This window comes from Diaporthe batatas (assembly GCF_019321695.1).
Source record: "Diaporthe batatas strain CRI 302-4 chromosome Unknown Contig00001, whole genome shotgun sequence".
Lineage (NCBI taxonomy): Eukaryota > Fungi > Ascomycota > Sordariomycetes > Diaporthales > Diaporthaceae > Diaporthe > Diaporthe batatas.
The window spans coordinates 2240300-2264856 of record NW_025408548.1 but is presented as its reverse complement, the minus strand read 5'-3'; the positions used below and the strand labels follow the sequence as shown (position 1 = coordinate 2264856).

General features: G+C 55.4%; 9 protein-coding genes across 9 annotated transcripts; 3 read left to right on the top strand and 6 right to left on the bottom strand.

The window, feature by feature from the left end:
* Positions 1-399: 399 nt before the first annotated feature.
* KVR01_000595 (transcription factor TFIIE subunit TFA2) lies at positions 400-1308 on the bottom strand (the record flags this gene model as incomplete). The annotated part of the gene is made up of 1 exon (XM_044793851.1): positions 400-1308. The coding sequence occupies one exon, from the start codon at positions 1306-1308 to the stop codon at positions 400-402; it is 909 nt and encodes a 302-aa protein (XP_044650544.1).
* An 888-nt stretch (positions 1309-2196) lies between these two features.
* On the bottom strand, positions 2197-2832 carry KVR01_000728 (uncharacterized protein; the record flags this gene model as incomplete). The annotated part of the gene is made up of 3 exons (XM_044791845.1): positions 2197-2370; positions 2468-2594; positions 2717-2832. 3 exons carry the CDS (start codon positions 2830-2832, stop codon positions 2197-2199), a joined length of 417 nt encoding a protein of 138 aa, XP_044650677.1.
* Positions 2833-3953: 1121 nt separating this feature from the next.
* On the bottom strand, positions 3954-6788 carry KVR01_000734 (uncharacterized protein; the record flags this gene model as incomplete). The annotated part of the gene is made up of 4 exons (XM_044782214.1): positions 3954-4302; positions 4360-4497; positions 4557-4815; positions 5600-6788. 4 exons carry the CDS (start codon positions 6786-6788, stop codon positions 3954-3956), a joined length of 1935 nt encoding a protein of 644 aa, XP_044650683.1.
* A 539-nt stretch (positions 6789-7327) lies between these two features.
* On the top strand, positions 7328-10204 carry KVR01_001047 (uncharacterized protein). The gene is made up of 2 exons (XM_044781966.1): positions 7328-8307; positions 8356-10204. The coding sequence occupies exons 1-2, from the start codon at positions 7602-7604 to the stop codon at positions 9963-9965; spliced, it is 2316 nt and encodes a 771-aa protein (XP_044650996.1). The 5' UTR covers positions 7328-7601; the 3' UTR covers positions 9966-10204.
* Positions 10205-12707: 2503 nt separating this feature from the next.
* KVR01_000419 (uncharacterized protein) lies at positions 12708-14278 on the top strand (the record flags this gene model as incomplete). Its single annotated transcript, XM_044788625.1, has 4 exons — positions 12708-12726; positions 12781-12920; positions 13136-13275; positions 13459-14278. The coding sequence occupies 4 exons, from the start codon at positions 12708-12710 to the stop codon at positions 14276-14278; spliced, it is 1119 nt and encodes a 372-aa protein (XP_044650368.1).
* Positions 14279-14760: 482 nt separating this feature from the next.
* KVR01_000043 (uncharacterized protein) lies at positions 14761-15445 on the bottom strand (the record flags this gene model as incomplete). The annotated part of the gene is made up of 3 exons (XM_044783447.1): positions 14761-14876; positions 14947-15063; positions 15232-15445. 3 exons carry the CDS (start codon positions 15443-15445, stop codon positions 14761-14763), a joined length of 447 nt encoding a protein of 148 aa, XP_044649992.1.
* A 526-nt stretch (positions 15446-15971) lies between these two features.
* Positions 15972-18904, bottom strand: KVR01_000864 (uncharacterized protein). Its single transcript, XM_044788063.1, has 3 exons — positions 18360-18904; positions 16725-18302; positions 15972-16634 (listed from the first exon to the last, which is right to left on the bottom strand). Exons 1-2 carry the CDS (start codon positions 18450-18452, stop codon positions 17760-17762), a joined length of 636 nt encoding a protein of 211 aa, XP_044650813.1. The 5' UTR covers positions 18453-18904; the 3' UTR covers positions 15972-16634; positions 16725-17759.
* Positions 18905-20145: 1241 nt separating this feature from the next.
* KVR01_000440 (uncharacterized protein) lies at positions 20146-21226 on the bottom strand (the record flags this gene model as incomplete). The annotated part of the gene is made up of 3 exons (XM_044784082.1): positions 20146-20624; positions 20880-20981; positions 21085-21226. The coding sequence occupies 3 exons, from the start codon at positions 21224-21226 to the stop codon at positions 20146-20148; spliced, it is 723 nt and encodes a 240-aa protein (XP_044650389.1).
* Positions 21227-21946: 720 nt separating this feature from the next.
* On the top strand, positions 21947-23332 carry KVR01_000492 (SUMO ligase MMS21; the record flags this gene model as incomplete). Its single annotated transcript, XM_044783066.1, has 2 exons — positions 21947-23005; positions 23075-23332. 2 exons carry the CDS (start codon positions 21947-21949, stop codon positions 23330-23332), a joined length of 1317 nt encoding a protein of 438 aa, XP_044650441.1.
* Between the last annotated feature and the right edge of the window lie 1225 nt (positions 23333-24557).

Sequence of the window (24557 nt, the reverse complement as noted above, 5' to 3'; positions counted from 1 at the left end):
CTGATTTGTGATCACGATGTCACAGCCATCGAGATTGCTTCAGTGGTTTTATTGATGATTAGTATAAGCACACTCGGGTATGCGAGCCTCTCTGTATGCGCGAAAAGTCCATTCCCATCCCCGCAAAGCCTCGTATCGAAAAAAGCAAAGCAAAAGAAAAAAGACTCCCTGGGAGTTCTGGTCCCCGTTCCACCAATGCTCAGTGTGCCCGTACGCCATGAGTGGCCGAAATCGAAACAGTCTGTCGAGGGCCCCGTCCAGATCTACCATTCGCCCGACTTTTTTTATTCTCTTTTCATTTAAATTCACTCCGGTACGCCGTTTATGATGATGATTGATGCACGCAACTGAAAGACCAACCGATACTACCTAGCTTCTTACCTCAGCCACGAGAAGGTGCTATTTCTTCTTGTTGCCGTCGTCAAAGAGACCCATAAGATGGGTGTTGGTAAGGTTCTTGGGCCGCGTAGAGGCCCTCTTCTTCTTCTTCTCCACCTTGGCGGCAACCACCTTGAGGCGTGGGTCCTCGCTCGTGGGCTTCTGACCGACCTGTGTCAGACGGAGGTTGATGTCCTCGACGGCAGGGATGGGGATCTTGTGCCACATGTTCTGGAAGACGGGGTCGACCTCGTTCCAGAGGGTCTGGTCGTCGCTCCACACGTAGCGCGGGTGGTTGTCCTTCTTAGTGCGAACCACCAGCACCTTGTGGTCCCTCTCGAGCTCGGTGAGCGCCTGGTACAGCTTCTCCTTGGGCCAGCCGTCCTCGAGGTCCTTGACCTGCACGTACATGGCGTCCTTCTTCTTCTGCAGGTACGCCAGCAGCGACTCCTTGCTGCGCACGCCCGGGATGAGCGGGTTGTGCACGTAGGTGCCGCTGTCCCACCGCTGCTCGGTGAGGTTCGGGTCGGGGATCCAGCGCACGCGCGGGTTGCGCCGCAGGATCTCGGCCAGCTCGTTCTGGTCCTTCTCCGTGACGGGCCGCCGCGACATGTGGTCCATGATCTCGTAGATGCTCAGCTCCTTGTCCTTCTCCTTGAGGTGGTGCACCGCGTAGACCATCTGCGTCCCCAGCTCCATGCCCGTGCCCGTGAGCGTGGGCTGCGAGAAGATGTCGGCGCCATCGGCGGGCCGCGACTTGTTCTTCTTGGTCGGGGTGGTGCCGGCGAGGGCGCTGCTCGTGGATGCGACCGACGGGGAGGGAGAAGGAGGTGCGAGGGCGGCCTTTTTGGACGGGCCCGTGAGGTCGACGACGGTCGGGCCGCGACTTGCCGCGGCCGACGCGGCTCGCTGACGCTCGAGGAAGGACATGGCGGCGACGCAGTGACGAGATGACAGAACAACTGGGTCGCTGGTCGCTGTCGAGAGGTTGTGGTTGAGTGGCGCGCTGACAAGGTCAACGTCGCAATGTGGAGGCAAGAAGAAGGGGTGGGAAGTCGTAAGGCTGAGACAAAGCGCTCCAGGCCCCAAAGTAACTGGCTGATTACGCCGTGGAAATTGATAAGGAAGTGGGCTGTGCTAGCTCCGTTGGCGGGCTGCTGTTTGGTTGTGGGTGCCAGCACCTGAGAGATCGACAAAAGATTGGCGACCACCCGGCTTGATGGCGTCGGAGATATGTAAGGAAATTATGTGGTAGAATGGTGACTTTTCATAAATTATGGTTCATCATGCAAGTCGGGGCTATACGTGGCCTGGTACTAGAGACGGTTTGTGGGCCAATGCGGCATGTAAGTATTGGCAGCAACAATAGGACAGACAGGCAGACAACCAAGAATTATTAGGACTGCAGGCACGCATCTTTCCAATTGCAGTATATAAGTTTTGATGTATTCCACCCACCTGAAGTATTATGGCAACTGCATATATGTGTTGGTGAAAGCCTAGTTCAAATTCCAGTCCCTGTTGAAGAGGCATCATCACTATGACAACGCGTATTGCGACTTGAGTCAGATCAATCCCGTCACATATTGAGGAAGAGCCCAGAAGTGTAGGAGAACACCCTTAAAAGGAAAGGCGTAACGTCGAAATTGTCGAGGCTGAATTCTGTCTACCTGCAAGGAGAACCCAAAATAACACAAGTGTATATAAGACAGATACCACCGGTGAAAGCACGCCCCAGGGATTGGCACACACACGGCGGCAGGACTTTGTGTCCAGGACCTCTTCACACCGCCAACGCCCCTCCAACTCGCACCCCGTCTACTGGCCTGCCTGCTGGGCCTGCTGGGCCTGGAGGTACTGGTAGGCGAAGTAGGCAGCGGCACCACCGATGAGCACGATGGCGTAGACACCGATGCCGAGGCCGGTGGCATCGCCCGTCGTCGCAGGGGTGACCGCACCGGGCTTGGGGGCCTTGGGGGATGGGTCGCCGGGCTGCACGATAGCAATTACTCGTCAGCAGATGACCAGACCTGACTCGGAGGAGGGGACTCTTCGCCCTCCCCCGTGTGTCGATATCGTCCAGACGTACCTGTCTCTTCAGCTTGCCGGCGTAGAGCTGGTCGAGCGTCTCGCGCGCCTCGTCGCTGTGGCCGACGTCCTCAAAGGCCTCGGTTGCGTCCTGTCCGGCGACATCCAGCATGACCTCCTCACCACCGCTGTGTGTCGCGCAAGAGCACGTGTCAGCCTGAGCTGCCGGTGGTGCCGAGGCATTGGGGGGTTCCGGGGGAGGGGGAACCGGCGGCCGAGCCGCGGGCAACATTGGACGGTTAGAACTCACGGGTGCTCATCGATGAACTTTGCGCAGTCGTAGACCTTGTCGTGGATGACGACGAACAGGTCCTTCTTGGTGTTGTGCTCGGCAACATCCTGGTAGGTGAACTCCTTGTCGGCCATTTTGGTAGGTTTGTTGTGGTGGTACCTGCTGGAGTGGGAGAAAGTTCGGAGGGTTGCGTCGACAGGTCGGGGTAAGGTCAGTTGAGAGAAACTCGACACGGCCAGCTGGTGCGACGGGCAAGCAGGTAGCAGCAGAGGGGGTTGGAGAAGAACGCCAATGGGAAGGTCCGGGGGTGAAGCTGCGACGACAGACTGCAGGGACTGCAAAGAAAACTCGAGGACGGTGAGGTGGATTAGGCCGAGCAGGCGGACGGGAATGGGGAATCGAAAGATAATGTAGGTTCTACTTCTCGGAGTGCTCAATCTGTCTCCCGGCGGCGACGGAACGGAGACTATCACCGTTTTGACCACCCTCTAGACCAGCGGTGGAAGGGGGGGCAGTTCGCAATCCGGCAGCCAGCCAAGCCAGCCTGGCCAGTGGGAAAGGGTCCGCTATGCCAACCCTGGAGCCTGAGCTTAACAAATGGGAACTGTGAGCTGTCCACAGGCCAGGGACCCTGGGGCTCCCCACTGGTGCATCGCGGGCCCCGGGCATCAAATCAAGCCACGCTGGTTGGCCAGACACGGCAACTCATCAACCTTTCTTATCCAGAACGAACCGTACCCTGCCCGTTTGGCTCCCGAGCCCCCTCCGTTTGGGCATGACATTTCTCCACAGGAGCTCCTCCGTCGCGGCAACGGCACCTTGTTGAGACCCGAGGCTGACGGGGCCGATGACAATCGCCGTCCACAAATGCTGCCGTGCACCACGGCTGACACTTGACCACTTGCTTACGACATCAGTATTAAGTCCCCGAACAACCCCCTTTCACAATTCCACAATTTCAAGACCTCGAAGCGCAGGCAATGCTGAGTCGTGAAACTGAGCAGTCGAGTTCGGGATCGTATTCGTATCACCACACCTGCCTAGATATTCGACGCAGCGCCTGTCAGCGTCGCAGTGCTCCCCAAACAAACCAGCTCGCTTGTGATGCTCTCTATGATGCCTAGGGCGAACTATAGTTCTCACGCCAACTACAGCCAAGTGCGGTTTTGAACATCTAGCACGCCCATTCCGGACATCCCATACTGAGCCTAGAGGTTGACAGAGGACTGCATTCGGCCCAACAACTGCTCCACGCTCACCGCCTGGAGCTGCCGCCGCCGATATCCTGTCCTAACCGGTAGCTGGCGACCTTGTCCCACTCGATCTTCTGCCTCGTAACCGGCAGTTGTCTTCTGAGGCTCTTGAATGCGCCCTCGCTCAGACTCGTGAAGCCCTTGTTCAGCTCCTCCTGGTACTTCTTCTCCGCCGTGGAAATCTCCTTGGCGATGCCGCTGCCGGTACCCGAGGAGACAGATGCCGTGACTGCCTTGTTGGTCAGAAGACGCACGTTGCCGTCCTCGTAGTAGTGAACGTCGACCTTGATCGAGCCTTCCAGAGAGCTGTCAGATGGGTCGAAGACGTAGAGAGATCGCCATCGGCCGTTCCTGTTCTCCATTAGTCTTCATTATTTCCTGGCCTCGTGTCGAAGAGGCAATATTCACCAGAAGTTGTTGGGGCTGTATTTGCTGGCCACGACGATAACAGCCAGCTTCGAGTCGTTCTCGATGGGGTAAACCCCGTAGGCTGCGTTAGGGAAGTGCTCCTTGACGTATGATCCCAAGCTCTTCAAGGTCGACTTGCTGCGGGCCGCGACATATTAGCACACAGCCCTGCGACCGAGGTGGCTACCAACACATACACAAGATCAGAGTGCGCGCTCTCGAGAGAATGGCTCTGGGCACCGCTAGCTTTCTGCGTGGCATGGTCGAATTCGAAGCTGGTGGAGCTCTCGACGTCGTAGTATCGGCCGTCCCCCAGGGAATTGTGCGAGCTGACGATGACCGGCTCGCTGCTTCCCGGAAGCTTGGCTGTGATGAACTGCTCCTCGTTATACTTTTGGAAGGCCGGCCCGAGCTCCTTGATGATGCTGGGCTCGGAGACGGTCAGGGCCTTGATGTCTAGACCGGGCACGTTAGTGTCGGGCACTCGCGGGGCGGGTTCGAGGGCATCAACTTGCCGGCGATGACATCTGAAAGCTTCAAGAAGTCAGCGGGATATCAATGGCACCGTAGGGACATGGCGAGGCATACCTCTCCCGGAGGAGCGTCTCCAACGAAGGAAGACACCCACTCTAGACTCTCAGACATGGGCGGTTGGGGGGATGTGATGACCACTTTGTGGGATACAAAGTACGAATGTCAGGCTTTACAGCTGCACCCAAAGTCGATGGTGCGGTATCTGCGCGAAGAAGAGCTGTTATCGTTCGGAGGCGACAGGTTGGTTTCAGGGGTAAGGACGTTGTTGCGTTGACGACACCCAGCCGCGCTTGGCCCCTTGAAGTGGGGTGCTATCCGCGTGTGGCGGGGTACCTGGGTAGCCTGGTGGGAACTGTCTGCTCTCCTCGAGCGTCTCCAAACCTGATCTAAGACAGGCACAGCATCCCCACACTTGTCACCTCGAATCAGCCTGTCAATTTTGACTGTCGAATTTGGAACATTTTCATTATTTATTTACTTTTTTTGGTTGAATTCCTTAAGTTATACCGAGGCGCTGCCATTAACCGTCCTGCATTGCGCTTTTGCCCAGAAATGCCAGCCCCCAGGCCAAGGAGCAAAGCCCCCGCTGCTCAAGAGATGCTAATATTCCAAGACCTTCTTTATGTTGTCGTATACCCCTGATAATTGTTAGCCGCTTTTCCAACCGCATCATTGACTTGGTCTTCTTGGGGGGGGGGGGACGTACTGGCAACATCTGGCAGGTTAAATTTCTCGAAAATCAAAGGGGTGGGTGTGCTCCAGCCAGCAACACGAATGACAGGCGCCTCCAGCCGGATGAAGGTGGACGGGTCCTCTTGGATGGCTGCTGCTACCTCGGCGCCAACACCAGCATTGACCATGGACTCGTGTACGACCATGCACCGCCCTGTCTTCTGAACGCTATTGAAGACTGTGTCCTTGTCCCAAGGATACACAGTCCGCAGGTCAACCAGCTCGATGCTGATGCCCAGATCCTGCTCGGCCTGTTTGATGGCACTCTGGCAGATGTACAGTGGCTGGCCATAAGAGATGATGGTCAAGTCCTTGCCCTCTTTCAGGATCTCAGCCTTGGACAAAGGCAGCTCGAACGGCGCAACGGGAACTTGCTCGACCGCTGCCCGGTACAGGACTTTTGGCTCCATGAAGATGCAAGGGTCATTGCTTCGGATTGCCGCTAACAATAACCCCTTGGCCTGCAGAGGTGAGCGCGGGACAATCACTCGGAAGCCAGGAATGTGGGTGAACAAGCTCTCTGGCGATTGCGTGTGGTACAGAGCACCGTGGCCCACCGCTCCACACGGCATGCGGACGGTAAGGCCTCCGACGTGTCTCCCACATGCTCCGTCCCTGTACCGATATTTGGCCGCCTCGTTGACCATCTGATCGAATGCCGGGAAGACGTAGTCTGCAAATTGGATCTCCGCGACAGGCCTCATGCCCTCGGCAGCACATCCGATGGCGAAGCCCATGATGCCCTGTTCCGACAGAGGCGTGTTGAAGACGCGATCGCCGCCGTAGGTCTCGGCCAACTTCATGGAACAGCGGAAGACACCGCCAAATGCCACATCTTCGCCAAACAAGAGCACATTCTCGTCCTCTGCCAAGGCTATTGACAGAGCGTCGTTTATGGACTGGAACAGGTTCATCTTCTTGGTCGTGCCCCCGCGAACCTCGGGCGGCAACTCCGGGTTGTTGAGGGCCGACTGCGATGTGTGAGCCAGGAGAGGCGTTGTTGAGTAGTCAATCGGTAGGTTGAGCTTCGCATTGGGAGGGTGAGTCGAGTACCTCCTCTGTGGGAGGACATGGCTCGGCGATGAAGGCTTGCAGCTCCGCGAGGGAGCCGCCGCTACAGTCGCGGCCCTTGTGAACAAGTGTCGAGGCAAGTGACCCCTCATCGTGTCAAATGCTGTGGGAGAAAAGCAGTCAGAGCGTTTTCGCAGAAGTCCTGGCGCGTCAGCACATGTAAAGGAAGATGACGGGTGGACATAATCTCCTGGCATCTACCAAGAAGGATCGTGTCCGCCATCATGGACGGGATTGTGGCGGCTCTGTGTCGTTGGAGGTCGAGGGTTCGGCAAACCGCGGTTCAAAGATACGGGTTAAGTCGATCTGGGGTTCAATATGGCCTTGTCCCTGGCATCCCCAGACGGGTCAGAAAGTCGCTCCTGGGGCGCATCCTTGCAGCACCTAGCTGTTGGAGAAGGTACGTACCCGGGGTACCTGGCCCGGCCAGCCAGCCTGACAGGCCCGGAGCTCGGCAGCTGCAGCATGACATGCACAGTGGGTCTTGGCCTACCTATCTGGGTGCTCCCAGCCTCTTTAAATATCCAAGAGTTACCTGGGAGACCAGCCACCCGTAAACAGCACAAGGCTTAGCCAGGCAAATCCCACAGCACTCCGTAGGCAGTCAATGGATTTAATTTTTCAGCACACGCTTCCCTTCTGTCCGTCATCCGTGCTGTTCCACATTAGATCTGAGTTGTATGTGCCATGCTGCAGCTGCAGGTGTTGCATGTGTTGATCTGCCACTGACAGTTTTGGTGGGCTGGCACTGCTACACCAGCAACACTACCTTACCTCCTACCCACTGCTGTAGACCGTCGACCTACATTCCCGACGGCTAACCGAGTCCCCGCACACTTTCTCCAGCAAAGCTACCAAGTACTTAAGTAACTTGAGTATACGCCACATTCTTCAGTGCTCGAACCATGGCTCCAGAGCGGTCTTCCAAGCACCGCGAGTCTGGTGAGAGGAGACACAAGAGCCGTCACTCCAGGTCCCACCAGCATGCCTCCGGTTCAGATGGCACAAGGTCTGGCAATAGCTCCCGCCAGGCCTTGTCGATGGATGCCCTAGCCGCACTGAACGAGGCCAACACCCAGGGTTTCGCCAACCGGGATGCCGAGGAGGAGGCCGAGAGAAGACGGCGCCAGGAGCGTCATGAGCGCCGCGAGAGGCGAAAACGAGAGCAGCGTGCCAGCGCCGCGAGGGATGAGTACCAACTTGTCGAGCCAGATAGCCCGCGAGGGCACCGGACACGAGCATCCAGGTCTTCTCAGCCGCCACCTCCACCTTATGAGGAAAGGGAAGTCGACTCGAGGCACCACAGAGACTCGGGGGAAAGGAGGAAACATCGCTCTTCCAGGACATATGCGCCACCACGGGACGGTCGTCAAGAAGATGACGACGATGAGGAGAGATATCGGCAGGAACGCAGGGAACGCAAACGACAAAAGAGAGTGGTTGCCAGCGCTGCACCACCCGCGGCGGCTCAGCCAAAGCCCGGTGGATTCTGGCACAACCTCCGCGGCGGCGGAACGAATACCTCAAGCAGTTATCTCGGCTACAACGACAAAGAGGGTGCATATGATGATGAGCGGCCCAAAAAGCGGTTCTGGACCAGAAAACGAATATGTAAGTCCGCCCCTGTGTTATGCTTACCTACGTGACTAACATGATCAGTGATTGCTGCCGCGTTATCATTCATCATTGTCCTCATTATCGTCATCGCTGCAGTAGTGGTCAGCAAGAAAAGCTCCGGGGGCTCTGGGTCTGGCTCGGGCTCCGGGTCCAGCACCAGCTGCCTAAAATGCAATTTACCGGAGAAAGGCAGCGTACCCAGTGGTGCTCCGGACTACTTGGATCCATTTCAATGGTACGATACCATCGATTTCAATGTCACCTACACAGATGTCCTCGTGGGCGATCTGCCCATCATAGGCTTGAACTCGGAATGGGACGACTCAAAGGCCCCGAACGAGCTTGTGCCGGCTCTGAATGAGAAATGGGGATCCTACGCAGACCGACCCGCTCGCGGCGTCAACGTTGGAGGCTGGCTCTCGCTCGAGCCTTGGATCACACCGGATATGTTCAACTATCCTCAGACACTAGGGATTGTGGATGAATACACCCTCTGCCAACACCTGGGCTCGAGTTGTGCTTCTACCCTAGAGAAGCACTACTCATCCTTCGTCACCGAATCGACCTTTGCCGAAATTGCTGACGCAGGTCTCGACCACGTCCGCATACCCTTCTCCTACTGGGCTGTCCAGACCTACGACGACGACCCGTACGTCTTCCGCACGTCATGGCGGTACCTTCTCCGTGGGATCGAGTGGGCGCGAAAGTACGGCCTCCGCGTCAATCTCGACTTGCACGGCGTCCCTGGGAGCCAGAACGGGTGGAACCATAGCGGGCGTCTAGGGGCGATAGGCTGGTTCAACGGGACCAACAGCGCACAGAACGTCCAGCGGTCGGTGGACGTGCATGACCGGCTGTCCAAGTTCTTCGGGCAGGAGCGGTACCATAACATCATCTCGCACTACGGGCTGGCCAACGAGCCCAAGATGACGGTGATATCCACGCCCGACGTGATAGAATGGACCGAGTCGGTGTACAGCATGGTGCGCGCCAACGGCGTCAAGAACGCCATCGTGGTGTTTGGCGACGGCTTCCGCGGGCTCGGCAACTGGCAAGGGGAAATGACGGGCTACGGGGACAACATGGTGCTTGATGTGCACCAGTACGTCATCTTCAACAGCCAGCAGATCGTGTTCAACCACAGCGAGAAGGTCGAGTACGCCTGCCGCGGCTGGACGGAGCAGACGGAGCAGTCCATGGACACGAGCACCGGGTTCGGCCCCACGATGGTGGCAGAGTGGTCGCAGGCCGACACGGACTGCGCCCTGTACCTCACCAACGTCGGCTGGGGCAACCGCTGGACGGGGACATACGACACCGGCAACGCGAGCGACCCCAACAACGCCCTGACGCCCAAGTGCCCGACCCAGGACGGCTCCTGCTCCTGCGCCAGCGCCAACGCCAACCCGAGCGACTACAGCGACGAGTACAAGCAGTTCCTGCTCTACTTTGCCGAGGCGCAGATGGACAGCTTCGAGAAGGGCTGGGGCTGGTTCTACTGGACCTGGTGGACCAGCCAGGGCAACTGGCAGTGGAGCTACAAGCGGGGGATGCAGGCCGGCATCCTGCCCCAGAAGGCCTACGACCGGACGTTCCACTGCAACTCGACACAGATCCCGAATTGGTCTCCAGGTCTGCCTGAGACGTACTAGTCGGGAGCAAAGACGAGGGTGGTGGTGACACGGCTTTTGGGGGGAGTAGGTTGTACATGATTGATGATTAGGGTATACCTATGTGGAAACGCGGTGGGCAGCGTTCTTCATGATTTTCTGGCATTGCAAACGGCGTAGATTAAACAGGAATGGCCGGATGGCCTTCAAACTCTTCCAAGGCATTTTGTACATAATCAACATCCTCTAGAGACAACTTTAATTATGGAATACAATGATAGAGTGTCTCTTCCAGCGTTCAGCAGTCGCTCAAAATGTCAATTTGGACAGGCCCCAGGGCCAGCCAACATACGTCCAACTGTGCAAAATGCCGTAGTAGTTAGTCACTGACAGTCAAGAAGACTCTTGCAAGATTTAGGGGTGAGTGCCTTTGATCACTGCTGCAGGTCCTGCTTTCTGCTACGATTGCATTTATATCGTGGAGAGTGGAAGGGAAAAAATGCAAAAAGAGATTAAAAAATGCAAAAAGACCCTCCGAAGAGTCAGAAAACACCTCCGTCTTTTGCAGACCATCGCTGATGTTTTACTGGTTGCCGACTCAGTTTGACCTGAACACGGGATTTACAGCGCCGTAAGTCGAAACTTCGCTCCTACCCAATGCGCTACTTTGCCGGATGATTTCAGGTGGAATTCCAGGTTTATGTGGTCGCCAGCTTGAGTTGGGACGGTTTTTGGGGGGGGGGGGGGTCTGCTTAGCCCAGGAAGATGTGATTGCAGCGAAGGTCAGAGGTTCAAGTCAGAAAATGTTCAATTTTTTCTCTCTAAGTCTAGTCAAGTCTCGGCGATGATGACTGCAACCAGCACGTCATGCCAACGAGTGTTTACGTCAAAATCAGCCCCAACATATCTACAAGCTTTCGACAGCCGTAGAATCGCCTATGGACTCGTGTCTAGACGAGGGCGGTATGTCCCGTACTAGTGGTACCTAGATCTGTTTCTGTCAGCCATGTGCCCAAGGGATATGCTTCAACAATGACTGAGAACGTAGAAGGTGGCGATATCAGTTCGTGGAGCCTCTGTCAAAGGCGATTTCATCAAGGCATTTTGCTATGAAGACCGTCGTGATAAAATTTTATGATCATCATTTTGTCGCAGGGGTGGGAGGGAGATGTATAGAGAAGTAGTCGCTTACCATAGTCAACATGTCAAGAGCTTCACATAGATGCCAGCATGCACCAGATTATCACTGTTTCTGATGAGATTGTTAGCGCCCATCTAATCCAGTGCATGTGAGAAAGATGAGGTTGCGCCTGGTGTTCAGCAGTGACTGTTATCATCTGCGCTCGAAAGCTCTGACATATGCTTGTCATTGTTTTTTGTCAGGTCATCATTAAGGTGTAGAGAGTGGCTAGCTCTTTGGCTTGGGCGACAAGGAAACAGAGATTGATGAACCTACCATATGAAATCATCTGGGAGCTGAAGAGGCGGGAGCAAAAACACTATCTGCTTCAAGGAATGTCAGCAAGCTGCGCCTTGAAGGTATGGGTGCAAAAGGTGCGAGTTGAGTGTCTCTGTCAGGAAATGCATGAATGGTAGGTTAAATATGTTGTCTGCATCGGAAACCCGAATAAGACTCGTCATCTAAAATCATCAGGGAAACGGAGAAGGGTCACAGATGTGGAAGAAAGGAAGCATGTACGTACTGTCTTTAGTAACTGAGATCATGCCTCGTCAAGGCCTCGCGAGCCCCAAGTGCCCGGACGAAACCGTTGCACGAGGCTCATCAAGTATCCCCACGTCGGCCCACGGCTATTCATGCCCGACATTGTCAGAGATCTGGGTGTTGACCCAAGTTAGCAAAGGTGGACGCTCCGCGGTCGCTTCAGCCCATGGTGTCGATTCGAATCAGTGGACGAGGTTTTCTAGGCCTGTCGCAAAAATGGCATATCTGCTCATGAAAATATTTCGGAGCCCAGTGCCGTTTCATCAGGATGAATGTTGAGGAAGGAAGAGGAGATGGTCGTACCATACAAGCAATGGCAGTCGGGCCTGAGGTTCCAAGTTAGCACGACGCGCGAGAACAAGAACCAAACAGAAGATCATATCCCAAGACAGTAATCAGAAACAGCCATTTTTGTCGTCAAAGAATTCTCAGTCGGTAATTCCAACTTGCCGAAGCAAAGTAAATGTTCATCAGATAAAAGGATCGTGGGGAAAGTAAAACATCCACATACCGTCTCGACGAAGGCCCGACGCAGGCAGGTTCTACGATCACGGAGGCATGTCGACGTGGAGGATAACTCGAGCACTAACTTTCAAGGCGTTAGCTTGATGCTGCAGACTGGCAGTGTGGTTTGATGAATGCGCAAGTCGTGCTGAAAGTTCAGACTGACGTTACAATTTCGGTCTCATTCCATTTAGGTCGAAGACTCTAGTTTGCGGTTTTGGTGTTGTCATCAGGAAGACGGCGGGGGGGTAGAAGAAAAATGCTGGCTTACCTCGAGTTTCGCACGCGATGCGCGTGGTTTGATGTTGGGAAAGGAAAAGGTCCATTGCAGAGACTTTTTTTTTCTTGCCGTTTTGAAGCAAGACGGCGGAGCCAAGGTGGCCCAAGCTCCCTAGCCGCTTTTGTGGGGCGCCGGTCAGCTGAGTTGGCGTTTGGCCGCGACCACCCGACTCCATATCAATGCATCACTAAGCCGCGCTCCAACCGCGTCGGCCCCTGTGAATGAGGCTTACATCAATCTGGCTTGAGAACCACAACACCAGGACGCCACCGTCACTATGCCTGAGATTGCCGAAGGCAAGTAATTCTGGTCCTATAGAATTTCCAAAATTTGCTAACAGAGATGTTTAGTCGCGAGATGTGTACATTTCCTCCGCCAGCATCTGGTTGGAAAGAGAATCTCCAAGGTCACCGCCGTCGATGACAATAATGTATTCGGCAAGGTCGGTACGTCCGGCCCAGAGTTCGAGAAAGCCTTGAAGGGCCGTACGGTAAGGGAGCGAGCCACGATGCCGTTCACGCAGATAAGGTGCTAAGTCTCACATAGGTCCGGGCGGCTGGTACTCAAGGGAAATATTTCTGGCTTGAGCTTGATCAAGCGCCACACCCTGTGATGCACCTGGGCATGACGGGTAAGTGACAGAACAGGTACAGTACTGAGCAAGGAAGAATCCTGTTGACAGTCATAGGCTGGGTCCACATCCAGAATGATCGGACCGCGTACACCAACTACTACAAGAAAATGAACCCAGAGGAAGAAGAACAGTGGCCACCGAAATACTGGAAGTTCCAGATTGAGACTGAGGGCAGCCCGGCAGTCCGCGTAGCATTCACCGATCCCAGACGGTAAGCATATATCCAGGGCGATCGCCAGTGCAAGAAGAGCAGGCAGATTTGCTATGCATTCCACCCGCTCGTGATCCAATGTACAATATCCGGACCAATGGATGCTGTGCGCATCAGCATCTTCACACCTGGCTTTCTCCAACACAAGTTCCACCATGTATACACGGCCGTTGACATATTTAGGTTTGGGCGAGTCCGTCTCGTCGACTGTCCCGGTGACCAAATTCGCAAGACCAGTCCTCTCGTGGAGAACGGACCTGACCCGGTAGTCAACAAAGACGTGTTCACGGAGCAGTATCTGAGGGAGAAGATGCGCAAGAAGCATGTCCCTCTCAAGGCTTTCATCTTGGATCAAGCAATGATCAGTGGCATAGGCAACTGGGTTGCCGATGAGAGTCTGTACCACGCAAGGCTTCACCCAGAACAGTACAGCGACGACTTCACAGACGAGGAGATCAAGCGGCTTCACGATTCCATCACGAATGTCTGTCAGACAGCTTGTGACTTGCTCGCCGACTCGGACGAGTTCCCCGATGACTGGCTGTTCAACCACCGATGGGGAAAGGGCAAGAAGACCGCGAGCGCGCTTCCCAACGGAGAGAAGCTGGCTTTCATCACGGTCGGAGGGCGGACTAGCTGCTACGCGCCAAGCCTACAGAAGAAGACCGGCAACGTCGCGCCAGGCATCAAAGAGGAGCCACTTGAGAACGGCGACTCGGAGGAGAAACCGAAGAAACCGAGGGGCAAAATGACGAAGGCGCAGGAGCCTGACGAGGTCCCAGACCCTGTGAAGAAGTCTAAGGCCAGGAAGTCCAATACCGACGCTGCTGATGATGACGACGACGAGGATCAGCGGCCGCGGAAGAAGAGCAAGGTGAAGAACAATGACGTAAAGACAGAACCTTCGGCTTCCAAGTCAAAGACCAATAAGAAAAAGAATGGCTCGGCGGTGGAGGAGGACACAGGCAGGCGACGATCGGCGAGACTTAGCAGAGGTGCCTAAGAATCGGGTCGACCCTCTGGCTGATGAGATACTTCTCCCAGGAGAGGACGTGTACCATCGAACACCGAGTTTCGTCATACTTTCTGAAGGTTTTCGACCAGGGCCGGTACAAGAGATTTGTGAGATCTGTGACTCGTGTATTCGTGCCCTAGATAGAGTTGGGGATAGAATTGATCTGTGGATCGAAGCTGACGAATGGGGCTGGGCTAGGCTGGCCAAGTCTACAGTGTGCTATCCTCTCACGCATCCACTCTCCCGGCTCGAAATCTAAACGCTCACCACGATTGGCAGAGCTGCCTCGCCCTATGACCGATCTGACTTGTCACCCTTTCCCCTTCATGATGGATTCAGAGTCCTCGTATGGCTTCATCTTGGACTTCGACGCACATGTAATAAGCTTTGTCTTAGAGAACATGTATCATTAGGCCCGGGATATGAGACAACCGAATAAGTTGCGACCCCGGTGATCAGAGATCCACAGATTAGGGTTCTGATGGGATATCCGGCGGGAAAGTACCGAACTGTGCCATGAGATAGAACTGATCCGCCTCATCCAGTTTCTCATCGTTTTCCGTCGCCTGGCTCATCATACGGAAATCTACAGTCATTTAGCCTCTTACCCTAGGGTACTCAAGTACAATGTTGTCTATTTCACGCCAGATACTTACAATCGATGTAGTGTCCAGGTGTGGAAGTCATATAGAGCTCAGCCTCCTCGGTGCCCGAGGCGTTCTCGAAGGTGTGGATGGCCCGGGGAGGGACGACCATCACGTCACCCGGGGAGACTGGAACCACATTAGCAATCCGTGTCCTTCAAGGGTCCTCTTACACAAGGGGCTTCTGGTCACATACCATCCATGCTACCGTCGGGGACGATGAAGCGGACCGTCCCTAAGCCACACTTTATATTAGACAACGTCCCCATCCCGAAGCAGCATCAAGTGGCCCCACACCTTTCGTCACGAAGAACAGCTCATCGTGGAAGCGGTGCCAGTGCATAGGCGGGCCCTTGGCCCCCGGCGGGATCATCAAGAGCACCGCGCCGACGCGGTTGTCGGTGCGAGACCCGTCCTCAAAGACATAGCAGGTAATGGGACCCAGCGTGAGGACCTCGGCGTCCTCCCTGCGGAAGAGCTTCACGGGCACCGGGCCGCGGTTGGCGGGCATCCTGGCCAAGACAAGACAGCTGATAGCTGTAAGCAAGGGGGCGAATAGGGGGGCCGGAGGATTTATGGCTTGTGACTTCGGAACTGAAAAAAAAGTTTACTATGGGCTGTTGTCTTAGTTGTGCATTGTGTAGCTCGCTCGGTGGTGTGCGCGGTTGTGCATGTACGAGTTGCCCCTGCTTGTCTCCTCTCCCCTGGTTACATATGCATGCGAGTTGTTTCGTCCGACCGCTCGGATGGTAACCTGCGCTTTGACTTGACCTGTGGTATTCCGCATATGTCTAGTGAGAGATGACGTCGCTCTTCCCATAGCGGGCCTACATGATACTGTGTAGTGGTTTGGCATTGCTCAAAATTCCTTTGTTGGTAATTGTATAGCAGATTGTCTCTGATACGAGAGGAGATGCGCGCAACGTTATAGACGGCAGAGTGATGCAGGAGGTTGTTTAGCCGGCCGTATAAGTCCGGCAACTATATATGCCGTCCGTTCCGCAGCACTCGACATATTCGAAAGAGCCGATGTCAGATTTGTTCTGAAGTGAGCAAGCGAAACCTTAATGGTCGCATACCGTACGAGTTTATCTTGGGGACCCGTGGACAAGAGAAACGCACGTGCTGGTGAAGCAGGGGCTCTTTCTTGGGCTCTGGCTCCTTGTGAAAACGCCGGCGGCGACAAGGCTTTGGATCTGCGAGCATGGCGCTCCCCCCACCCCGACAAAAAGCAACAGTCTGGAGACCCGGCATGACTTTAACGAGGTCGCGGAAGTCTACTTGAGTGTTATCCATGGGGTTCGGAGAGCAAGACAGCAGAGGCGGCCATGCACTGGGGTTCCGTCGAACGCCTGAGCGCCCTGATCTGCCGAGTATTCCTTGGCTGGGTCAGGAAAAACAATGATGCTCGTGAGCTCTACGCTGGATGATGTACAAGCAGGCAGGCAGTCAGGCAGAATGGCCAGTTATCATAGGCGCAGCAATAAGTTGCATCCGGTGGCTGAGGCGCCACGACGATTCATGGGAGGCCGGACCAGCAGCCGCATCGATACACGACAGGTAGATTATCGGAGCCCCTTTATTACGGAAGCGGCTTGCGACGCCCGACAGATCTCGCGGCGTCCTGGGCCACATGTTCTGCGGGCGATAACGGGGCAAAAGAGCACCCGTGGCCGGATGGCGGCCAATGATTTGTGATCCTACCCGACGTGTCAGGTGGAAGAGCCGACACGGCACATCCTCAGGGGGTGTGGGGGATCAGATCTCGTGTAGACTTCACGCGCACTTACACGATCCATCAAATCGGTCCAGGAGGGCTCGGCGGGAGCTGGGACCGGAAAGCCCCCGTGTTGTATCCACCGTGATGTCGACACCGTCTCCGCTGCGAACTTTATCGGAGGGGGGGAGGTTTGAACAAGCCCTGCCCGGGTTGGGACTCAACCCACTTGCGGGACAAATGTTGACACGAATTGTCTCGGCACCTTCATCATTATCCTGACTCCTGAGACCTCTCGATTCACGTCGTTGGAGACTTTGAACCACATCGCGGTGGTGTGACCCGCCGAAGAAATATATAGATTTTCGGGATAAGGTCCGTCTAAGAGGTTGTTTGTACTTTTGTGGCTAGTCTAAGAGCCTGCCCAGACACGTCCGTTGAAATCTATTGCGACTATGGCTTTTCCCGAGCTATATTTGTTTTTTTGTGGATCTTTGACAGAAGTAGATAATTGTATATATGTATCTGATCCCTACAATCTGAGAGCTCGGATGATGACGTGTGCCGATGTCAAGCCATCGCCATGAAACTTCATGTTGCCTCGCGCTTTTTCTTTTACACGCGAGCAATTTAACACGATGTGAAAAATTTGACAAAGATGGGTATCGTTGGAGCCTAATAGCACTATGCCTAAGAGCAAAGAAAATGATGCCTCCGTCCCGTCAGATGGGAACAACCGAAATGCTGTGACCCCAATAGGCCTGCCTAGTAAACTCCCGTGAATGCTGTTGTGGTATGCTGTGATGCTGAGAACTGCCTCAGAGCAGATGCGCCCGCTTGAAACTCCATTGTTGCCTTTATTTGTTTACCTCCATAAGGTCAAACTGCCTGAGCAGCTGTTGGTGAAGCAGTAACGCCGTTGTGGATGCTTTCCGTTGAAAAATGACGACCTGTTTTTGTTGCCTTGTTTATCCAATCTGCTTGACACCGACACCGAAATGGTGTGTAGAAAAAAAAACTCGGAGTGAGGTAGGAGAAGAGGCTCGTGTCTCGTGGCGTGCATGTGATGAATGTGAATCAGAAAGGACATGTTTTTGTGTGTGCTGTCCTACTCCTTCTGGTGCTGGAACCCAACCGAGTAACGGTACTCTTGGGTATCCCACTGGATGGGGATGATGGTGAGAATGTTGACGAAGGGTTTGCCGTCCTTCTTGAAGTTGGTGATCTCGGTCTGGTGCTCCTTGTTGGCCTTGACAGCCTCGCGCATCCCCTTGATGGTCTTGTGGTCGACGTACTTCCGGGACGAGTGTGGTTTGACGTTTCCGCCGGGGGCCTGCAGGAAGCGGCAATTCTTCCCCTTGATGTCGCTCATGCGGTAGCCGGTCATCTCCATGAAGGGGTCTGAGGCGTAGACGATGGGGGCGTCGGGCAGTGCCAGGTCACAGACGAGGAGGGCGACGGAGCAGTCGATAGGGCCCAGGTCGATTTGCGGGTTCGGCCTGGCGTAGATGCGGAACAGGACTGACATGACGTCCAGGCCGCTCGGGGCGTAGAGCCCGGGGTAAATCAGAGGATCAGAGGTTGTGGATGCCTCGGTGCACTGTGCAACTTGTGCCTCTCTTGACCTGCCATTCTGCTGCGTGAAGCGGTACTAGATACTTGTGTTAATACACACACATGTGCCATGAATAGAAGCCGCTAAACCCACCTCGAGAGCACATGATTCCCAGGGGTTCATGGTTGTGGACTGGGAACCAGGGGTCGGGGAGGAAGAAGGGACCTGTTCGGGGCGGCACAGCATCTTCCAGATTTCAATACGGTGAAAATGGTTGAAGTTGGTGAAAGACGAAGGGGAGGCAGTGATCGTGGAGAGAATCTACGAAGACATTGGGAACCATTTGGTAGGCAACTGGCCAGTCTTTAGGAGTAGTGCACGTAAGAGATCGAGATCACAGGCCAAGGCCATTTCGGTACCCGCAACTCTAAGAGTTTGAAGAGCAGATCCAAAGGGGAGAACAGAAAGGAGAAGATACGGGCGAGACAAGTGATCGTGGACCGGGCTAGAGCTTCGTCTGGTAATCGGGCGGACGTGTGGGACGGGTGTGTACAAGTGCACGTGTGGTGGACGGATGCAGGCAGCCGACGGGATGGGAAAGTCGAACAGCAGCAGGCGAAATGGGTCCGGGAATGCGATCGCATTTCGATGGCCGGACGGTGAAGGGCATAGGCCATGATCGCAGCAAGGTGCTGTAGGCCGGGCGATCGGGGCCGTAGCAGCAGACATGGAACAATCACTTCTACCACCTCCACGCTAGGCTGGCACGCAGCAAGGCCCGGCCTGCGAGCCAGCCTACCCTACCTCCTGCCTACCTCCTGCCTCCTGCCTACGCTTGCCAGCCTGCCAGCCTACCAGCCCACCAGCCTAACAGCCCAACTGGCTAGCTCTCGGTAGCAGAGTCGCCTTGTGCCTCCCCAGCTCCCTAATTAATTCCCTCCTGCATCCACTACTATGCGGAATTTGCCTGCTGATTTGTGCCGTGCATGGCGAGCAGCACACTATTTGCAGAAGACTGTGCAGGGACGTGCGTGTCTCGTGCTGCGGGCTTCGAAGGGCTCGATGGACACGACCAACAATTTCATCACTCGTCGTCTCTCCCGTGGTTCCGCCTGGATTCGCGGAATTAGTCAGGGCAGGGGGAGAAGAAAAGTGAGCTGATTACAGCGTCAGGTGTATAAAGCATTGACCGAAGGACGGGCCCGCCGGAATGCCCCTCGGAAACGGATCGATTGACATCGTGGCAGCGTGGTCCGTCGCTGGCGGGGGATCGATGGGTGACGATCGTCATGGAGAGCAGACGTCGTCCAGATCTGGAGCTACTGCTGTACCGAGTAGTGTAGTCTGCCTGGCTGGGCGGCCCTAGGCTGGGACTGGGGTTTGGAAGGGGCGATCTGAACCGCAGGTCAGGTACAATAGTGGGGTCACAGTGCTGAGTAGGATGCACACAGTACCAGATAGAACACAGATGTCAACCCCGATCGACCACCAACGGTCGCCACTGCCCAGCCTCCCGCATCGTGGGCGCCACTCAGGCAATTCAGGCCACTCTGATATCTGTTGTTGTTATGTGGTACACGAGACAAAGCAATCACGCCTCATCTGATCCAAACAAAGCCACATCTCGCGACCGTTCCGGCTGTCAGGAAAAAGAAAGACACATTCCTGCATGCTGCATGTGGCCTGGCGCCCAGCTGGCTGGGTACATGGGTGGGTTGCTTGGGGGTACTGTGTAGCGAGATGCTGTAGTGTACCGAGTATAGTACTAGTATACATGGCTGCTCACCCAAGATAGTATGGCCGCCCATGTCCTCCCGAGGCCTGCTACTGAGTCGTTTCTGTCCCGGGCTGTCCGCAACTCCATACTCCTGGAACAAGCCGCCATCACCCACATCTTGTTGCTTTTCGGAGCGGTGCCACCCAACAACCCCAGAGCCCCTCACTCTCGAACTGCCTTCAGGAGCTTATACTCCGTCGCGGGCGACCAGGCCCAAGCAATGAGGCTCAAGTGGTACGTAGACGGCTTCCCATCCTCACCCCACAGCCTCTCCTCAGCAATGACATCCTTCCCCTCGGGCACCAGCTCGCTCAGGGCGGTAACCCTCGCCTTGTCCCAGTCGGCTTCTCCCGGCTGGCTCTCGTCCACCAGTGTGTTGGCGAGGCGCTTCCTGGGCTCAAGCGCAACATACAATTCGGCAAATTTGGTGTCGACGCCCTTGGCCTGCTTCAGCAGCGGGAGCACCTCCTCCATGGTCTTCTTCGCGAGCACGGGCTTGAACTCGCGCTGCTCGGACCTGGCCTTGGGGTACGTCTCCCTGAGCCACTTGTCAAACACGGCCTGGGCTGCCTTGATATCATCCGTCTTCTTGGGGTGGTGCTTGGCCCGGTTGAACATGGTATTGATGGTCTGGCGCTGGTCTACGGCGCTTCTGGTTAGCGGGCTGTGCCTCTCCATCCCTCAGATCCCCCCATCATGATAATGACATTATACACCTTTGGGGCTAATCCACACACAGACATAGACACAGATAGTGGGACCATCCAAGATGCATACCACCCGGCCTGGCCAGGCGGCCGCCACGGGGTGGGATAGTTCAACGGTGAAAAAGTATATGCCATCTGCGCTTGACAGGCTGACAGGTTGAAAGGCCAATGAAAGAGAGGGATGCTTACAAGTCAGGCTCCTCTTGGAGACAAGTTCGATGGTCTTGTTTGCCGTCTCCACATCTTTAAAGCCCGTCCCCTTGAGCGTGGTCTCCGGGTTGTCATCGGTGTCTATTCCGAATTAAGGATTAGCGACTGTTCTTGGTATGCAAGTATATGCTTTGCTCCGATACGGACTGAAGCCCAGTCTGTACATGTGGTGAGGCGCACTTACACAAGTGGGACGACTTCGGGTCCTTCGAGGGCTCTGCTTCCTCTGCCTCCTTAGAGACATCCTTCTTGGAGGCAACCTTCTTGTCCTTCTTGGACAGTGGGTCCGCCCGGTTGTTCTGCTTATTTGAGGTTGCTTTGGCCATCTTGTTGATCCTGAGCGGTGTTGCTAAGGCTGGTATGGAGAGTGGTTAGCTGTTAGTTGAAGTTGTGGCTGAGGACAAATGTTTGCAAAGATGGCTGCACGGTTGATATAAAACGGTTGGTTCTACTGGTGGCACCTGTGCAAAGGCAGTGAATGAATGGATCGCTTGAAAGCGGTCAATCTCTAAACCATTATCATTAAGAATAGCCCCTGGCGTCTATCTGCAGGGTACGGCAGCAGCTCTTGTTCCTGAATGGACCGGCTGTTCTTGATGCCCACAGGCAAAGCCTGTTGCAGTTTCGACAAAGACGGCTTTGATTAGCTGCAACAGCCACAGTTGGGCGCTTGATGTCATACCCACTCAAAAAGCTGCCCAGGTACTGGTGGACAGGCTAGGGAGCTCCTGCGGGACGTCTCCTGCGGGCAATGAACTCCAGATCCCTGCTCAGCCGACACGTGCTTACATTTTAATGCAACCCACGCGACCGACGCGTCTGCCCCATGAATGAATCGGCCTTGACATAGAGAAACACCGCGATACCTGGCTAATGTGGCACTGTACGCTCAACCAGATCGCATCTTCCTCCTGAAGCCGTCCCTTTGTCGCTCAAAGAATCAATCTGCGACAAATTGTGGAAGGCGAGATTTTGACGCAGAGAAAGCTGCACTGTCGCCCACCACAAAGCCGTCCAACTGCCATCCCACCGATTCACACCTCACAATGCTGGGCTCCCAACGTCGCGCCGGGCGCAGCTCAGCGAGCAACCGGTCGCGGCAACAACCCCGGCACAACCAGCAGGACTCCCTGGACCTCCCACCGTACGAGCCGCCGACGTGTCCTCTCACGCCGGAATATATGCGCGAGCTGAACGACTTGTGCACTGGCCGCGTCAACGACACATACGAGAAACAAATAGCCAAGTCCGAGGTGCTCCTCGCAAAGAGTGTCTTACGGATCAATGAGCGGGTGACCAACCGCAGGAAGCTGGCGGCCCAGGTCGCCGCGAGGGCCGCCAAGAGGAAGCACGGCGCCGAGGACGGGGAGGCCGACGAGGCCGCCGCCGTCGCCGAGGCCGCCGAGACCGCGGCGCGTGAGCTGGAGGAGGAGACTCTTGAGTTGGCCACTCGGATCGAGGAGGCCATGAGGGAGGTGATCGACATGCAGGCCACGGTGGAGGACGAGAAGAACACGCTGAAGAACCTGCCGGAGCTGGTCACAGCGCGGCAGCAGGACCTGGCGGAGCAGGCACAGCGGGACCGGGAGGCGGCCGGCGAGGGAGGGGACGCCGACCCGCCCGAGGTCGCGGGGATCTCCACGCTGGACGTCCTCAAGGAGGCGTGCGACGCCAAGGCCGCCGAGTACGACAGGCTCAGCCCTTACGATAAGTACGCGGTCAACAACAAATACATCAACTTCAGGCAGTCGTGGCACGAGGGCCTGTACGACAACCCGGATGACATCCCGCTGCCCGACCCGACGAGGTGGTTCGACCGGGACGGGCGCCCGAGGCTCGAGGCGCGCAAGGATGACGGGCAAGGGGCCGAGGGTGCTGACGAGGATGGGGACCAGGACGGCGATGAGGAGGATGATGATGAGATACAGATCGCGCGCGAGAAGAGGTCGTTTAGGTGCCCGCTGTCGCTCGCCATCATGCGGGAGCCGTTCACCTGCAGGAACTGCAAGCACTCGTTCGAGAAGAGCGCCATCACGGAGTACATCAGGGGGCCTAACGGCAGAGGCCGGGTGGCCAAGTGCCCCGTGCCTGGATGCAATGTGGAGGTAAGTCCACTCTTGTCGCTCGCTATACATCGCCCCCTCTCCGTGGAGGTGACTGACACGTTCTGCCAGCAAATCACGCTTGATGACTTCTACTTCGATGACGTGCTACTGCGCAGGATCAAGCGCGCCGAGCAGGCTGAGAGGGAAGCGGCGGCGCGGTCCTCGGATCAGGAGGATGATGAGGGCGAGGAGGACGATGAGGGCGAGGAGGACGACGAGGACGAGGAAGGAAACTCACGCATCAGCCGCGCGAGCACGGCCAAGAGGGTCAAGACAGAGCGTCGCCGAGGCGGCTTCGTTGACTCTGATGATGAGACCATAGCTTAGCTCAATGGGAGCCAGGGTCTTGGACCTGTCACTTGGTTTCGACAGAGACCAAAACATAATGATACCCACACTATTTTTTAACCAAGCGAATGCCTTCATCCTGTACATGTCAACTCTCCCACTGCGTCCCGAGGACACGGCACGGGAACGCCAGATTACTTGGTTGCATCCTGATCAAGACACTTAACAGCTTCCGATGACCACGCTGGCCGCAATTGTACCCCCCTTATCTGATCGTACAGGAAGCCAGAGCAGAGCCACACGCGACGCTACCTCTTCTGAGGTATCCTGCGGGACACTACCTCGTAAGACAATATTCTGTGGTTATTTATTTCTCGTAGGATGCTATATACAGGAGACGTTTGTGCGAAAGCCTCACATGTAGAAGGTTGTTGAGACGGTCCTCGCGACCTATGGCAAAAGAAGGCTCAAATTGTCTGCGAAGAATTGTTGATTCAAAACTAGAGTTGCCTAAGGAATAGTATGGGGGAGGCAGCGAAGCTGCAATCCCGCGTCGCGAGAGGTATGGAGGCCACTTGGGCTGATAAGATAAGCAGAGTGCACGGACCCACTGGTTGGTCCTGCGGGCGTTCAGCCCATGGCCCTGACAGTTGTTGAATGGAGGGTAATGCGACAAATAGATTCGCCCTTCAAGAGGTTCGGCGCTGAGCACTGTCTAAACTACCTAGGTATGTATGATCTACATACTGTAGATGAGTTGCAAACACTCGAGCGAGGCAGGCTTGTCTGTCTGATTTGACATTTCCCTTTACTTCACCCAAATTTAATCACATGTACTACTGGGCCACTCGGCATGGACACAATCTGAAAGATTTTAGACTCTTTGATAAACTTCCAGATGTAAGTTGCGTTCCCAGTTGAGCCCATCTTGATTGAAATAAATCCTCTTCCTGACTCCAAGCTATGCCCATAATGATCCCCAGCCCAACACCCAGTATGGCAAAGAGCCTAAAACTGTCCAAGGATACTGGTCCTATCGCTCAAACTATCCCGTGTTTGTCCCCGAGCCTGTCCTTTTCTCTAGACTGCTCGGCCATTTGGCCTACAGAACAGTCGCATCCCGTTGGCATTCTCACTTAGCTCCAAGTATTGCGTTCATTCGATATTTTCCCTGGACTCAGCCAGACGACCCAACAGTCGAGCGCCGCCAGATCACCAAAGCCGCAATGGCGGCACAGGCGGTCGCCCCCAGCGCAACATAGAG

Coding starts and splice junctions, on each gene's coding strand:
- KVR01_001047 (XM_044781966.1), top strand. CDS start 7,602: ATGGCTCCAGAGCGGTCTTCCAAGCACCGCGAGTCTGGTGAGAGGAGA. Junction 8,308..8,355: donor CTGGACCAGAAAACGAATAT/GTAAGTCCGCCC, acceptor TAACATGATCAG/TGATTGCTGCCGCGTTATCA.
- KVR01_000864 (XM_044788063.1), bottom strand. CDS start 18,452: ATGCTGTGCCGCCCCGAACAGGTCCCTTCTTCCTCCCCGACCCCTGGT. Junction 18,303..18,359: donor GGGAATCATGTGCTCTCGAG/GTGGGTTTAGCG, acceptor ACAAGTATCTAG/TACCGCTTCACGCAGCAGAA.